Here is a 16305-nt window from a genome sequence, read left to right as displayed (position 1 = left end):
GCACTGACAAACAGTAAAAGGTCAAAGGTCACACAGATCAAAATCAAAGTTTTTACTACACTTAATACTTTGTGCCACCATGTTGTGTCGTCGAGGTCAGGGTGCTCTGTTAAAGACCGAGTTCACGAGTTGTAAAAACGACTTGGAGAGACGTTCCAGTTGTCACTTCTGAAAAACAAGTCAGAATACGAGTTATAATGACAAATGGATCGCAGCGTAAGTCCACCGGGTCTTACTTCTCTGCGCTGGCTCCTGCAATTTAAAATTCTTGTTTTTGTTCTTTAATTCCTGCGTGGTCAGACCCGGGGTCTACCTGTTACCTGTCGGAGTGAAAAATAAAGGTGATAATGCTTCATCTAGGGATAAAGCATCATTTATCAGTTTTGTGGTAAAGATTCTGTAGGTTTTTCCTCTACAGTCCTGTTTAAGAGATGAGTCCACTCTGAGATTATGCTCCTTTAGAACAGAGACCTTTTCTTGGCAGCAGGACTACTAAACTTCCTCTTACAGGGACATCCAGGCTGTCTAGATACCTGTGCTGCTGCACATGGCCAACAAATCAAACGTTTAAACAGAAGTGTTGTTATTTCTCACCTGCCTAAAGGGACGGTGTTAAGTGAAATAAGATGTTGGCCATATTCATGTCACCAGGTGTGGGCTGGTCATTGGGGAGGAGTAGACCAGGACTTTGAGAGTTTTGACTGAAACTATTTCCTGTTTTTATTTTGTTGTGACAAAATGTGCATTTAGATTCTGTGACAGTCCAGATTAATGGAGCGATTTCAGAAGTGTTTTAATGCCGCTAAAAGTCGGTTAAAGTGTTGATTGCCATCTTTCTTCAGATCACAGCGTGAGCCATGACCTCCTGACAGCAACCAACGGAATTTCTGTGGAATTAGTGTGCACAGGTAAGGATCTGGATTATTAATCACATTAAGTTAAGAGAAAACTTTTCCCATCAAATCTGAACATGAAAAAAGCAAAATTGAGATAAAAACAGTAGACAGTAGAAAATTGTCTTATAATGTTTTGGAATTTACAAAAAAATCAAATCCAGGAAGTATTCATCTCTACAATAGAATAAAAAAATGTCTGAACTTATTTGTGCTTAAACATGAAAAATTCAGGGTCATTTCTTCTCTTTCTCCTCAGACCGTTTACTGGGGATGTTGGCGATGCTGAACTCGACCCCATCCAGCCCTCTGGACCTGCTGCTCAGTGATGGTAACAGCTCCTCCACACTGACAGGGGGCGCTGTGGCCGGGTCTAAAGACAGCTTCTCCAGCGCTCTGACCAAGAACATCGTGGCCATGCTGGTGTGGCTGACGCTCAGCATCATCAACGGCAGCATGGTGCACACCTTCCTCAGACACAGGTGAGCTACGCGTTTACTGCTGACTTTTTATCAGCCACAGGTGAGCTACGCGTTTACTGCTGACTTTTTATCAGACCAACCGTTACGAAGAAGAAATCTGAAACACAGTTGAAGAGGACTCAGACTTTCTACAAAGTTTTTCTGGATTCTGGATTCAGGACTAACCTGAGGGCCTAACAGGGTCACCGTTTTAACCATAAACTGTCAACCGTGCTTCACCGATAATAAAATATATAAAATAAAATAAACTTAGATCTGATGATAAATGATTTTGACATTTAAAAGTAAAAAAGAAAAGTTTAAAGGCTCACAATCTGAGAAAAGTACATTTATTAGTTCAAAAAGGTCAAAACATGAAATTAAAAAATAATGTTTTTTAATGGCGAATATATTAGAAAGTAAGCCAAAGTCATGAGTTTAAAAATCAAAATAAGAAATAAAATTTGTAATTATGAAATTAAAAGTCAAAATGTGATTTAAAATTTTTAAATTGTGAGTCTTAAAGGTCAAACTATGGGATTATGAAGTCAAAGTTTGGAGTTGAAAATATGAGGTAAAATACAACATAATTGGTTAAAAAGGTCAAAATATCACGTATAAAGTAGAATTATGAACCATAAAGCTCAAAATATTATATGAGAAGTCAAAATTATGAGTTGAAATGCTCAAAGTATGAACTTAAAAGTCAAAATCCTAAGTTTGAGTCCTAATTGTGAGATGCTAAATTGAAAATGTGAAATTAAAACACAAATGTATTTCTTTCCCCACATTCCTGACTTCTTATCTAAATATTTTTACTCCTTACTTTTTCAGATTTTGTGACTTAACAAGGAAATCTTAAATCATCAGGATAAGTTCACATTTTATTCTTGAGGAAATCTGCAGACCTCAGACTGATGGGCCAGTTAGAACAGAAATATCAGATCATCTTGGGGGCCGGATTTAACTGTTCCACGGGCCGGATTTGGCCCCCGGGCCTTGAGTTTGACACCTGTGATTTAGCATGTTAAATTGTATATAATATATAATGGAACTATAAAAGTTTTCCTGATACTTGAAGTCCTCTCTGTGATTGTTTTTATTTTAATGTGGACATTACCAACCCTCCTCACTTCCTCTCTGTGTTTGCACACAGCCCTGCAGTCTCATGCATAAAAAATATGGGCATAAAAAAGCATCATGGTTCTGCTCAGGCCTCCAGCTTACAAAGACATGGCATTTATCATTTTGAAATAACAGTAGAGGAAATATTCAGTTTAACAACTAGCAGGAATCTGACCAGAAACTGGGCAGAGAAGAGGGGGGTAGAGTTCACGACTTTTAAGAAAAGTGGCTATTTTTATCGATGAGTAAGATGTTTGGCAGCATATATTTTTAAAGGGACAGTCCGGTATTTTTGAGGTTGAAGTATTAGGCCATATCTGTGGCATTAGCCTCCAGAGATTTTAGTGTGCATTGTTCCTTTAAGAAGGACTTTCTGGTCATATGAGCAGGGAAGCTAGAAAGCCAGAGAGCAATGTTGATTCTGTCGAAGCCTGCATGCGCACACAGCTGGTCAGGATACGCTGAAGAACACACAGGCAAAAGTTGAAAACTGGGTCATGGAGGCTTTTTGGGGAAAAATAAAATGCTTACAACATTTTTGATAGAACTTACGTTTTAGCCAGGATTGTTTTTTGCCCATTTTTATCTTAACTTTGCTAAATTAGGTGGTGAAACTGAACCAGTTGGTAGGGCTGTATAGCCTAGCTTCCCTGCTACGACCAGAAAGACCTTCTTAAAGGGCCAACACTCGCTGAAATCACTGGAGGAAAAGGCCACTATATGCCAAGTACTTAATGCAACCCAACGTTAAAAATAGTGAAATACCCCTTTAACAATTCTGTCTGTCTGTCTGTCTGGCTGTAGTCTCTTTTATGAAAACCCTCGCTACATCATGTTTATCTGCATGGTGATCAATGACGCTCTGCAGCTCACCCTGGTGACCGCTCTCTATGTGCTCAGCTACATCTTCAGAAAGATCCACGCCTCCTTCTGCTGCTTCCTGGTGAGTTTTTACTGTAAACACACCCACTGTCAACACTGTCAACAATCCATTTAGCTATTTATTTATTAAACCTGCAGCTTAAATTCAAAACAGTAATACTGTCATCTTTTCTGATTATCCCCTCCCTTGGTTTCCTCAGATCATGACCGCCGTCCTCACCACCCGTTCCACGCCTCTCATCCTGGCTGGCATGGCGGTGGAGCGCTACCTCTCCATCTGCTTCCCCCTTCACTACAGCCAGATGTGCACCGTCCCCCGAACCATCCTCCTCATCGCGGTCATCCTCATACTGACGGCCACCCCGCCCCTCACCGACCTCCTCATCACCATCGTCCATGAGCCTCTGAGCTTCTTCCACAACGCCATCTTCTGTGACCACCCACTCCTGTTCCGTCACCGCTCCATCTACTACAAGAACTGTGTGTTCGACGGCGTCTACCTGTCCTTCGTCGCCCTCATGTTGCTCTACACCTACTGTAAGATCATGCTGACCGCTAGAGCCGCCTCCACTGGGCTGGCCTCTGTGAACAGAGCCAGGAACACGGTGCTGCTGCACGGGGTTCAGGTGGGTATTCAGACACCTTTATCTGCAGGGAACTTGAGCAGTTTCATAGAAGTAATCAGAGGTGTGTCCAGGAGGGGTAGATTAATGACTTTTTACACCTCGTCCCACCGGCATGATGGAATTGAACATCGTATGACAACACTTTTATTATGAATGTGTCCAAATAGAAGTGTGGCTCTTTGTGTTGACAAGGCTTTGACAGATTTGAGTCAGACTGTTTTGTCTCCAAGACGATAAAACAAACCACTGGTTCAGGTGAGGGACACATCAGCTCCAGTTCACAGAGGAGGAAGAGGGAGAGAACGAAGCAGTTCAAATAAAGGCATCCTTGGACACATGGAGATATGAACACTGCTTAGGATTTGTTGCACATTAAGTACTAGAATCTGACAGTGAAGAGTAAACTGTGACCAGGCTAGAAACTACTTTCTGCTGCTGTGAACTCTGCATTAGTACTGTCCAGACACCTGCAAAGGGCAGCCCGCTAACACAAAGCTAGCAAAGACTGGACCCTGACTGATGCTCAAGATAGCTGCATGATTTCTAGCAGGCAGCCAAAGCTCGATTTTCAACATCAGCCAAAGGTAAATACAACAGCTGAGATGAACAGGCTCGAGGCTGCATAGATTGTGGGGGAAATGTTCCCTACTGTGGCATTGTTCTGGGCATTTCAATCTGTGAGGCTCTGTTTTGGTCTGATTTTCACAACTTTACTGTCACATACCAGAGCAATCAGGATGCATGTTACAACGTTTTTGAACAACCCTTGCCAGAATTGTTCAAAAATGTAACATATTAGCATTTTATTGTTTGCTGTCAGGACATTGCACACAAAGTCTAAGAACAGGACTGTCCCAGGTATGAATGAATGATGATGAATGAATGAGCTTTATTGTCATTATACACAAGTACAATTCAATTCTGTGCGGCTTTCTCTTAGATTAAAAAAAGGGTAGACAAGAAAAAATACAATGAAATCAAAACAGTGCAAAATATATACATTTAAAGCTAAGTTAAAAATAGGTCAGAGTGTGATTGGATGAGTGTTCTGTCTGTCACGTACGGGCCAATCAGCGCAACAAAACACGTGATGTAGCTGCTACCAAGGAGTGAACTCAATAGAGAACTGCATAAGGTGAACCATGTAGAGATTGTAGACATGTCAGTACACGACTTTTGTCGTTTTTGAAAACAACTCACTGCTGTTTTTTGTTCTTCTTTTAACAAAGAAATGTCATCAAGTTCTGATAAAACAGGCGCTTTAGCAGCATCCACGCTAAGCTCTTCCATCATAAATGCACCGGCCTCTTGTTGCTACTTGCATATGTCATGACTCCTCCGTGCCTGAAGGTACTGCCCCTTGTCACTGATTGGTCCTGTCACTTTCTATCCGGGCCCAAACTGTTTAGGCGGGAGCTTTCCAAGATGGATTCACCAGTGAGAAACATGGAAATGGGCAGATCCATTTGTTATGCAAGGTTAGCTTGCCAGAGGGCAGCAGGTCAAACATAGTGTCCAGACTGTGTACTGTCCCTCATTATACTGACAGCCCTCCTCTCCATCCTGGTGGTGTACACTGAGTTGAGGTGTGGTAGCTCTATCTAGTCAATGTCCTGAGCTGCTTTCAGCACACGGTGCAGGCCTCTCCTTTCTGCAGCAGTGCAGCTGGTGTACCACACTGCCTTACAGTATCAGGATGGATTCCGCTGAACTCCTGTAAAAGTTCAGCAGCAGTTTTTGGGGGAGTTTGGCTTTTTTTCTGAGGAAAAAGAGCCTCTGTTGAGCTTTTCTGACCAGCTGGGAGGTGTTTATGGTCCATGTTACTGGTCAGAGATGGTGACTCCAAGGAACTTCAGGTGATCCACAGTTTCCACAGCTTCCTCCTGAATGTGGCGTGGGAGATGTCCCTGACTCTTTTCCCTCTGAAGTTGATGACCATCTCTTTTGTTTTTGAGGTGTTATGGACCAAGTCATTGTTCTTACTTATATATCAGGACACATGGTCCCCCTGTTTTGCAGACACCACAAGCACAGCTTTAAACTATGCTGAACTGAAAAAAAAGTATAATGCCACCACCATGCACTGAAAAAATCTTTTTAAAAGATTTTTGGGGCTTTTCCCCTTTCAAGTCAGGACAGCTGAAGAGAGCCGGGACGTAAAGGGGGTGAGAGCGAAACACCAAACATGCCCCAGGACCAGGAATCAATCATGTGATCAGCATGTTGAGAACTGCAGCTTATATGAATGTGGACACGTGAGCAAAACTGGTACCAGACACCCTAAATAGACTTGACCCAGGTCAAAGTTTTTCTAACTAGAAGTAGTTCAGCAACACCTGCTTTGATTGGTGGTTCAGCAGACCAATCAGGGAGCTCCTTCAGTGTTTACTCTCTAAACATGGATAAAAAACAGATACACATACAGTCTAATTAACTGTTTCATTAAATGACTGACTCCTTTCTACCATCATGACTTTGAGGTTTTTGTACATCTCTGTTCTAGTTGCTTCTCTGCATGTTGGCCTTCGTGGTCCCGTCCCTGCAGGCCGCCCTCATCTCTCTCTTCCCACGCTTCAGTCTGGAGATCCGGTACATCTTCTTCCTGGTCGTCTATATCATCCCTCGCTTCCTGAGCCCGGTCATCTATGGTTTCAGGGACGAGCTGTTCAGGAAGTACTGGGCTCGGTACCTGACCTGTGGGAGCCAATCTGTAGTCAGGGTCCGACCGGTGTTACTGAAGGTCAACATGTAGGTCAGAGGGACGGTTTGGCTCGTGTCTGCTCTTTTAGACTGGGGATTTATTCAGTCTGCATGTATGGACTACTGCACTATGGGAACATGACTGATGAATGCTGAGTGTTAAGATTATTTAATTCTTTACATAGAAGGGCACACCAGCCGGCTCAGGAGCAGCTCTTTACCGCAAGCCAACACAATAAAACACTCGGTGAAACATGCAACACAATCGATGTGCAATACTGGACGTGTTTATTTCTGTATATTCTGTATAGTTCGACACGGTTTCAGATTTTAATATTTTTTATTTCTGCTTCGTTATTTTTTTAACAGATTGTTCTTATTTATTAATCTGATCCCATATGTGTGTCTGTTGAATTTATATTTACTCTGTAACTTTCTGAACCAAATTCAGAATGACAATAAAACATCCATCCTCTTTCTATACCACTTATCCTGTTGGAGGTCCTGAGGGCTGGAGCCTATCCCAGCTGCCATTGGCTGAGAGGTGCGGTACACCCTGGACTGGTCGCCAGTCAATCGCAGGGCACATATATAGACAGACAACCAGACACGCTCACACAGTAATCAATGAACCTAAAGAGAATGTCTTTGGTGGTGGGAGGAAGCCGGAGTACCTGGAGAGAACCCACACATGCATAAGGAGAACATGCAAACTCTGCACAGAAAGGCTCTGACCAGGAAGTGAACCAGGAACCTTCTTGCTGTGAGGTAACAACGCTAACCCCTGTACCACCGTGCAGCCTGACAATAAAACAGCTTGAATAAATTTGTCAACAGATGCATGCCATCTCTGATCCTGATTAAAACTGCACTGAAACAGACTGACATAGGACATCCACCCTGGGCATTTGGATATCAAGAGGTCCTCCTTAAAGCTTTGTGTGGCTGCAGTGAGGACAGTCTAAGTCCATCCAGCCTCTTTCAGAGTGATGGGAATGGCAGCTCTTTTAAAAGATCAGCTTATTTGGCCCAGCTAAGAAATTATAGCTGGTCTTTCAGTTTCCAGATGGTTCTTCATTTGGTGCCATTTTGTCGTAATAACAATTTAAACGGATAAAGGGAAACATGCATGTCTGTGACTGGTTTGTGAAAGACACATCATGACTCCTTCATAACTTCTCGTCTTGAGTTCATTCCAGTCTAACCAGTACCAAACAGGATGTATTAGCTGGATAGCATGTCCTGTAAAAGCATGTTTATGGCAACATAAGGGAGAAAAGCGGTTAAAGAGGCACTGCTAGCCTCTTAGTTCAAGGCTAATTAGCCCCATTTATTCTTATCAGCAGCAGCTTTACTGCACACAGCACAGAGATGCACACAAAGGCTTTACATGTAATGAACTGGCACCGATGATTTTACAGTCTGCTATGAACACAACATTTAACTTTGCACATTTGTTTTCTAGTCATTCTCTCGTACTTGAGAGAAAGGAAAATATTTTATATATTTTGGTTGTGCTTTTGATCTGTTGTTTTTGCAGACCTGCATGGGCCCCCAGCCACTCCTGGACCCCAGAAAGTTCTCCCTGTGTTTATGGTGGCGGAGGTCACAGCACTGTTTAACCACGGTGCAGCTGCAGTCAGAAACCTACAGTGGGGCGCTGAAGTACACCAAACCATTTTCCTTTAGTGCTGCTTTAACAGCTAAAATCTAAGAAAATCAGATTTGATGACAATGAAAAAGTTTGACAGTAACTTTTTATGCTCCTCTTCTATGACAACAGTGAGCCCTGCTGCTTACCGTAGCAAATATTTGTTGGTTTTTTTGATAATGGATCAAATGTTTGTTAAACCCATGAAAATAGCCAAGAGGTAGAGATAAAAAATCTATTTTCAGATAATGATGTCACTATTAAGCAGCCTCCTTCTCTCTAAATTCTCGGTATAAATCTATAAACTGCAGCTCCTCCTGCTCTCTGCTCTCAAACATCTGAGACCAACACGCTGCTGCTCCTGTAAGTCTGAGTCTGTCACAGTTTGTAGACTAGGCCGTAGAACAAATCACACATTTGTCTTCATAGAGGGAAGAGCTCTTCATATTTAAACACAATAATTTTTAACTGTTTTCTGTTTCGTTTAATTTCAAGATTAGAAACTAAAACTAAAATGTCATTGATATAATTTAGTTCTTCAGTTCTATTAAACATTTGTGATTTATTCAGTCTCTGTTTTTCCACTGTTAAAGAAAATGATGATATAAAACTGCTGCTTATTTTCACTTCATGTTCAGTATCAGTTAGTTGCTGAAACCAGTGGGTTTTTAATGCATTTTAATGTTTTGATTGAGTAAAAAATGCCAAAGTTTTAGTGTAGTTTTCATCTGTTTCAGTGTTAGTTTTAGTTTTGTAGGTTGTTATTGGACATTTTTGCGAGAAAGAGAAAGATCTGGGGTTATTCTGTGAATAAATCAAGTATAAAAAGAACGAAGTTTTAACTTTTTCAGTCTAAAAATTCATCAAAGTGTAAACAGACAGATGAGGAGTCTCAGTGCGCTGCTGTTAAAGACAAAACCATTTAACAAGGACCAACCTTGTTTTTTCTGTCAAAAAAAAAAGAGTGAAATGTTTTCACGTTGGACTTTAATCTTGTTAAGTTGAACCTCCGCTAAAGTTGCTTTCTGACTAATTTCTCATCTGCTGTGTGTCTGTGGTCCGTCCTGACTGGTGTCTGTGGTCCATCCTGACTGGTGTCTGTGGTCCGTCCTGACTGGTGTCTGTGGTCCGTCCTGACTGGTGTCTGTGGTCCGTCCTGACTGGTGGTGGAGGTTCATCATGAACTTGTCCGGTCCTCTGGACAGCTTTGGAGACGCTTTCTTGAAAAACTTCATCACCTTCTCTCTCGGCATCATCATCAGCTGCATCAACGGAGCCTTCGTCTACACATACTTCCAGAGCCAGGAGTTCCAGAGAGACCCCAGGTGAGATCAACCCCCTTTTACAGATTTCACTGTTTCTAAAAAGGTTGGGGCGCTGTTATAAATGCAAATCAAAACAGGATGTGATGTTTTTGATTAAAAAAAACACAAAGACAACAATTCAAGAATGAAACAGATTTGACTTTGTTTTTAGAAAACTATGAGCTCAGTTCAAGCCAATGCAAACAGAATTTTTCAAAAAAAAGTTGGGACTGGGTCATGTTCCCTTCCTCTTTTGTACATCCTCTTCCTGGTGGTCATTTTGACAAAGAATTTTCTCAAGATTTGTTTTTAGGCTTTCAGTGGCTTTATTGCAGAGCTAGGACAGTGTGTGGATTTGGAAACTGGGATGAGAGAGTCAGGAATAATAATAGGACAGAAGCCAGAAGCTGGATTTAAAGGGGTCGCCTGCTAGACAGAGATTTTTCTTTTTACCATTCTTGCTTAATTGCTTTACATGACTATTCTATTGTTTATGTCTATTTTCTATTTTGAATTTTTCTTGCTTTATGCAGGATTTCAGCTACTCAGCAGTTCTGGTCTATTGCCACAGTAGTCGTCTTCTACAAATATACAAATTTCTCTGCAGATATAAAGGCTGATGCATTTGCAGTGAGGTGCCTTTCACCCTTTACCAAACTGGAAAAAAATCCAGAATAAGTAGATTATAATAAGTAGATTCTACTTAATACTATACTATACTTTCATTCACTTTAAATTAAAAGTTGGCTTCTTAGGTGAAATCAAACCACTAATCCTACAGAGCTGCTGGAAGTGACACCAACTTAGTTTAGTGTTTAAATGCATGCATACTTTCTATTTTTAGCACCCAATTTATGAATGGCACATATATTTACTAAAATGAACCTAAGTTTGTAAAATGCATGTATAACATGATATTATGCTGCAGAATTTATTTGTGATTCACACAATTACATGCACATGAAAATATTAAGTTAAGCACAAGCTACTAAAACTCATAAATAAGTAAGAATGACCAAAAGAACAGTTGTCATTTTAATATTATTATGCTTTGGGGGGAATTTTTGATCACTATTTTTTTTTTCCTTCCAACAAATAAATCCCTGCCATTGCAGTGAGTATAACATTCACAGGAGATGTTTTCTGTCAGATTTTTTGGAGCAAACTGGTGTTCTGTTTGTGGAGTTGTCCACATTTGTGAGACTGCTGCATTAAGAGCTACAGAGTGTTTGGCATCTGTGGACTGGTGTCCCTCTCAGCCTTTACAGAGCATTGAACCAGGACAGTAATGTTGTGTGCATTCACAGCTTTCAGTCACACGGCTGGTCTGGAGCACTGAAGGGCAAAAATCTTAGGACAGTAGCAGCTACCAGTGACTTCTGTGGCACCTTAATTCTTTATCATTTTTTAATGACACACATTTGTTTCAACTGTAATGAAACGGATACACTCATTTATACGGTAAGATTTTGTCACTTCAGACCCTTAGAGACCACAGGGACACTAAATCCCTAAAATCAGAAAAGTCTGAGTCAGAACTTTGCTGTGACGATGTTCACATGCCTCTCTTTTCTTCTTTGCAAAACTGCTGTACGCTATTTCAGTTTGCTTTGGTTTTCCTGTTCATCAAGAAGCATTAAAAGTGAGAACAGGACCATGACTGGTCGTTAAAATACTGTCAGTTAATATTTGGAGGAAAACTGCAGAGCGACATGGGCACAACAATGCACAAGTATGGAGACGTATCAACTGTGGAGACTGCATCAGCATAACTGAGGTCGAAGTGTCTCCTCTAGCCCCCCCCCCCCCCCCCCCCCTTTCCTCTTCTCTCTTCTCTCTCTCTCCTCTCCTCTTTCTCCCCTCCTCTCCTCTCCTCTCCTCTCTCTCTCCTCTCTCTTCCCCCCTTCTCTCCTCTCCTCTCATCTCCTCTTTCTCCCCTCCTCTCCTCTCTCTCCCCTCCTCTCCTCTCTCTCCTCTCTCCTCCTCTCATCCCTCTCCTCTCTCCCACAGGTATGTTCTGTACATCCACCTGGTCATCAATGACATGATCATGCTGGCATGTTCTGTGGTGCTGCAGATCGTCTCTTATGCCATCCCTACAGGATTCACTTCCTGCTGCATCATCCTCGTCATCATCATCACTACCAACAAGTGCGTGAGTGTGTTCTTACAGAAACAGATTTCTCAGTTTGGGAACTTGAGAAGTCAAATCTAAAATAACTATTTTGATTTCAAAGCTTACTGACGGAGGTGCAGACTCACAGATGAACATGACTCCCAGCACAGCTACCAACTCTCAACCCCCTCCTACCAGAGAATCAGCAGTACAGGACAGTCAGAGCTTTAATATCAACATATTCTAATGTTCCCTCTGTTTTTTAAATGAATGTAGATTTACCACATTCCACAGCTACTCAGTAATAATAAAATCATGAAAACACATCAGCATCAGCAGTCTAGATCAGCTGCTGTTGACCCTGACCCATTAGTCACCTCAGTGGTCCCAGTGGATCAGGGGCCGGTCTGATGTTACACACTGCAGCCAACTTCTCCTACAGGTGAAGAAATACTTTAGCTATCTGTGCTGCTCTTGGTGCCATTATGTCCTTGGCAGTCCTTAGCAGAGCTAAACATTAGTAAAGAAACCGATGAAATGACTGATGCACACTGAGGTGGAGACAATCCAAAAGAAGCGTGAAGAAGAGCAAAGCAGCCAGACGGCGAATACCAGCCCACATGGGACACAGATTTACTTGAAAATGTAGAAACCTAGTGTGTTTCTTTCTACAAAACATGCAAGTAGAAGACTCAAATTTTAGTTAAATGAAGTCAATATAGTTTAACATCAAGACTGTCGATGTGGGTGGGGAGGGGGATTTCTGTGGGCCAGCCAAACTGAGGGTCCATGGAGGGCTGCAACATCATGGTCTATTGTTGAGTTAAACTATGATGGCCATATTCTGTTTCTAACCTGATTCTTATCAACCAAACACCCCACAAATGACATTTATTTATGCTGTAGTTTAATGTAGCCTTTTTTTAATGTAAACCCCTTTTCTTAAAATAGAAATATCTTTTTATGGGTCATGATAACGGTGTGGATGGACACACTAATTTGAATAAAGGAAAGTAACGTCAGACCTCTTAGCTAAGCCGTGATATACACAACCTTCAAGAAGCCAGAAAATAAAGTAGACAGCTCTAATGGAAAATAATTTATTAGCTGTATGAGAGGCAATACAGTTGTTGAAAACTATCAGAAATGGCCGGGAAAGGAAAGAGTCAGAAATGGACAATGGGACAACAGTGGCAACAATGAGTTAAAGTGGCAAAATTGGGCAAGAAGTGGCTAACTGGGTTAAAAGAGGCAAAAGAGGTGAAGGTGGCATTGATGGGCAAAAAGTAGCAAAAACAGCTGAATGGTGGATAAAATTTGATAAAAGTAGCAAAAATGGTCAAGAAGTGGCAAAAGTGCACTAAAAAAGACAAAAAAAATAGACAAAGGAAAAAATAGGGTTAAAAAGCTCAAAATTGGGGTGCGCCGGTAGTCGAGTGGTTAAGGCGCATGCCATATACGCAGGCGACCCGGGTTCAATTCCAGCCTGTGGCACTATTTCCTGCATGTCTCTCCCTGCTCTCCCCTGTTTTCGACTCTATCCAGTGTCCTATCAAATAAAGGCAAAAAGGCCAAAAATAAATCTTAAATAAATAAATAAATAAAAGCTCTAAATTGGAGGAAAAAAGTGGCGAAAGGAAATGGCAAAAATGGGTGAAAAGGGCAAAAATTGTTTAAAAGTGGCAAAAAGGATCAGAGTTTACAGAAAGAAGTGGTAAAAATGGATGATAATCAGCAAAAAGGTGGAAAAATGGCCAAACAATGGGCAACGGGGATAAACTGGTTAAAAGAGGCAAAGAAAATCATTACAAAATGATTAAATGTGATGTATAGTGCAAAAATCACTTTAGCAGGCTTTTCAACAAAAATATGTGCCCCGGGCCTGTCAACAATCAATTTCCTCCCCCCTCTCTTACTCCACCTTTCAGGAAATGTGTGCTGAAACAAGCCGTTCTCAGATTTTCCCCTCATGATGTCATGTGGGGTGTTAGCCCCGCCCCCAGGTTTGGTTGGCCCTCCCTGCTTGGAATGAAGTTCCCCCCTCTTCTCCTGATCTGCTGAGAGGAAGTTCAGGAAAGCCACACCCAATAAGCCACACCCATTTCTTGAGAGGGGCGAGTTCAGGGGCGGGGTCAGGCAGCTTGTCCTGAGCAGGGTTGAAACAGAGAGGTTTTTAGACATGCACAAATCCAATACTAGAGTGTTTTTTCAGAAACAAACTTCACAGGCATGTTTTGGGAACCTCTGAGTTGAATTTCAACTTCTGATTTGTTGTTTATTTTGAGAATAAAATATGGGGTTATGATATTGCCTTCTGGTTTTATTCAGATTTTACACAGCATCCCAACTTTTTTGGAACAGGGGTGCTACACAGTTTAGCTTTAAAACTGAATTTCTCTTTTGTGTTTGAACGTTTCCAGGAACAGCCCTCTGAACTTGGCCGGTATGGCGGTGGAGCGCTACATCGCCGTCTGCCGTCCTCTTCATCACGTTCAGATCTGTACGGTGCAGCGAGCTCATGCTCTCATCGCGCTCATCTGGACTGTGTCCTTCATCCCTGCTGTAACTGACGTCATCATCATCCTCGCCACCCAGCCCCTCTCTGTGTTCTCACAGACCGTCACATGCTACCCATCCAACGTGTACCACACGTCGTACCACGTCAGAAAAAGACTCTTCATTCAGGTGACTTGCTCTGTCTCCTTGCTGTTGTAGTCCTTTTGAAAACTTCAACACTGAAATAACTTGCCGTCTTCCCGCCAGGTTAGCCTGCTGTCCTTCGTCTCTCTGACCCTGATCGTGACCTACGTGAAGGTCCTCTGCACCGCCAAGGCCATGTCTGGATCTAACCAAGCCTCGGCCAGGAACGCCCGCAACACCATCCTGCTGCACGGCGTCCAGCTGCTCATCTGCATGCTCTCATACATTTCCCCCTTCGTCACTCTGTCTTTAGTCACCATTTCTCCCCATGAGAGCACCAAGATCTACTTCACTAGCTTTGTGTTGACCAACATACTCCCTCGCTTGCTGAGCCCGCTCATCTACGGCGTCCGAGACAAAAAGTTCAGCCGCCACATCAGGCTGCACTTCTGCTGTAAACGCTTTCAATCTGAGAGGAAGAGAGTCCACGCGGCAGGGCCGCGGAGACGGTCTGCTAAAGTGTTACACTGAAGAAGCTTGAAATTAACTGAAAAATAATAATAACAAAATAAAACGAGGAAAAATAGCTAAATTATTTTGGGACCCAAAGATCACATGCAAACTTTCCACTGATCAGATGTCTGACTGACTAAACGATGTTTAGCCTAAATAAAGTCCATTATGCTGGTTTATTATTATTATTGCTAACATGGGAGTTTAATCAGTCTGTCAGCTGCTCCACATGTCTGCAGACCAAGCTGTGATTGTCATATGGAGATGTCTTTTTGTGTTTCATCATTATACATCAGCCAATCAAATAAATGCACTGTTTTGGTCCAAACATTAGAATGGACTAAAGCTTAGCAGAAGCTGCTGAAGTGTGCAGTAATGGTCAGAAACCCTGAAGGCAGACATGCACAGGGCTAAAGTCTAACACTATATTCAAAATGTTCTTAAAACAGTCAATCATATTTTAAAATGCATAGTTCCTGTTTGCTAGCTCGAGGACAGGGGCTTAGCCAGGAGAGACTGTTTACTTTGAGATGTAAAACCAATGAGTGACCACTAGATGGAGCCATCACCAAAGACCAGCAGCAGCCATGCTGCAAACCCTCACAGGAAATCTGAATTATTTAAAAATAAAAACAATAATAATCATATTTGCTTTGAAGAATGACATGAAATCCTGCTAAGTGTATGGCAGTTTTTTAATGAATAACTGCAAATCTTCATGTTTTTAAACAGTGTAGTAGTTTAAAGTGCTCAGATTTAACCAGAAACATTTTATCATTTGTTTATGAGGAGCATCAGGGAATCAGGATAATCCTGCACTAATTAATGAACTAGATCATCTTGAGTCATGCATGAGGCAAAATAACCTTAAGTATGCTTATTTACTCTGCATCAGCCCAAGCAGACACACATCACATGCTTTTCCACACCATTTTCCAGTGATAGTATTTCCTGCAGCAGAGATGTCAGAGCTGCCTGAACAGTGAGGAGTTCAGCGCCTCGCTCAGAGGCATGTTGGCAGTGCTCAGGAAGTGACCAGACCTATGTCCAGTTACCAGACCCATGTCCAGACTTGATCTGAAAATAGACTTTATCTAGGGTAGCCTTACACAGGGGCAGTTTTAGTGACTTGGAGGCCCCAGACAAAGATCAGTGTGAGGCCCCCTCTAGTACCACTCATCTCAACTTCTTTGATGACCGCTATATGAATGTGATTTAACAGGAGCAGCACAGTGTGCAGTGCTCCACTAACAACACATTTAACTCCATTCAGTGTAAGATCATCTGCATTATAACCAACATCTGTTAGATTATTAGTGAATACTTGGTGACATCGAGCTGGACAAACTGCATCCACCTGAGACAGAGAATAAAAAAACAAACGTAAATCTGAC

General features: G+C 41.9%; 2 protein-coding genes across 2 annotated transcripts; both read left to right on the top strand.

The window, feature by feature from the left end:
* Positions 1-1267: 1267 nt before the first annotated feature.
* LOC121507147 (odorant receptor 131-2-like) lies at positions 1268-7391 on the top strand. Its single transcript, XM_041783329.1, has 4 exons — positions 1268-1375; positions 3284-3422; positions 3562-3987; positions 6491-7391. Exons 1-4 carry the CDS (start codon positions 1311-1313, stop codon positions 6737-6739), a joined length of 879 nt encoding a protein of 292 aa, XP_041639263.1. The 5' UTR covers positions 1268-1310; the 3' UTR covers positions 6740-7391.
* Positions 7392-9517: 2126 nt separating this feature from the next.
* LOC121506721 (odorant receptor 131-2-like) lies at positions 9518-14929 on the top strand. The gene is made up of 4 exons (XM_041782572.1): positions 9518-9663; positions 11653-11793; positions 14179-14443; positions 14522-14929. The coding sequence occupies exons 1-4, from the start codon at positions 9518-9520 to the stop codon at positions 14927-14929; spliced, it is 960 nt and encodes a 319-aa protein (XP_041638506.1).
* Positions 14930-16305: the final 1376 nt, after the last annotated feature.

Source organism: Cheilinus undulatus, linkage group 3, assembly GCF_018320785.1.
Source record: "Cheilinus undulatus linkage group 3, ASM1832078v1, whole genome shotgun sequence".
NCBI lineage: Eukaryota > Metazoa > Chordata > Actinopteri > Labriformes > Labridae > Cheilinus > Cheilinus undulatus.
This window is presented reverse-complemented; position numbering and strand designations above follow the sequence as displayed.

What these genes read in the sequence shown, in the direction of transcription:
- LOC121507147 (XM_041783329.1), top strand. Translation starts at nt 1,311, where the DNA reads ATGCTGGTGTGGCTGACGCTCAGCATCATCAACGGCAGCATGGTGCAC. An exon ending in CACACCTTCCTCAGACACAG is followed by an intron (nt 1,376 to 3,283) that starts GTGAGCTACGCG and finishes GTCTGGCTGTAG; the next exon opens with TCTCTTTTATGAAAACCCTC. An exon ending in TGCTGCTGCACGGGGTTCAG is followed by an intron (nt 3,988 to 6,490) that starts GTGGGTATTCAG and finishes TCTCTGTTCTAG; the next exon opens with TTGCTTCTCTGCATGTTGGC.
- LOC121506721 (XM_041782572.1), top strand. Translation starts at nt 9,518, where the DNA reads ATGAACTTGTCCGGTCCTCTGGACAGCTTTGGAGACGCTTTCTTGAAA. An exon ending in GAGTTCCAGAGAGACCCCAG is followed by an intron (nt 9,664 to 11,652) that starts GTGAGATCAACC and finishes TCTCTCCCACAG; the next exon opens with GTATGTTCTGTACATCCACC. An exon ending in ATCATCATCACTACCAACAA is followed by an intron (nt 11,794 to 14,178) that starts GTGCGTGAGTGT and finishes GAACGTTTCCAG; the next exon opens with GAACAGCCCTCTGAACTTGG.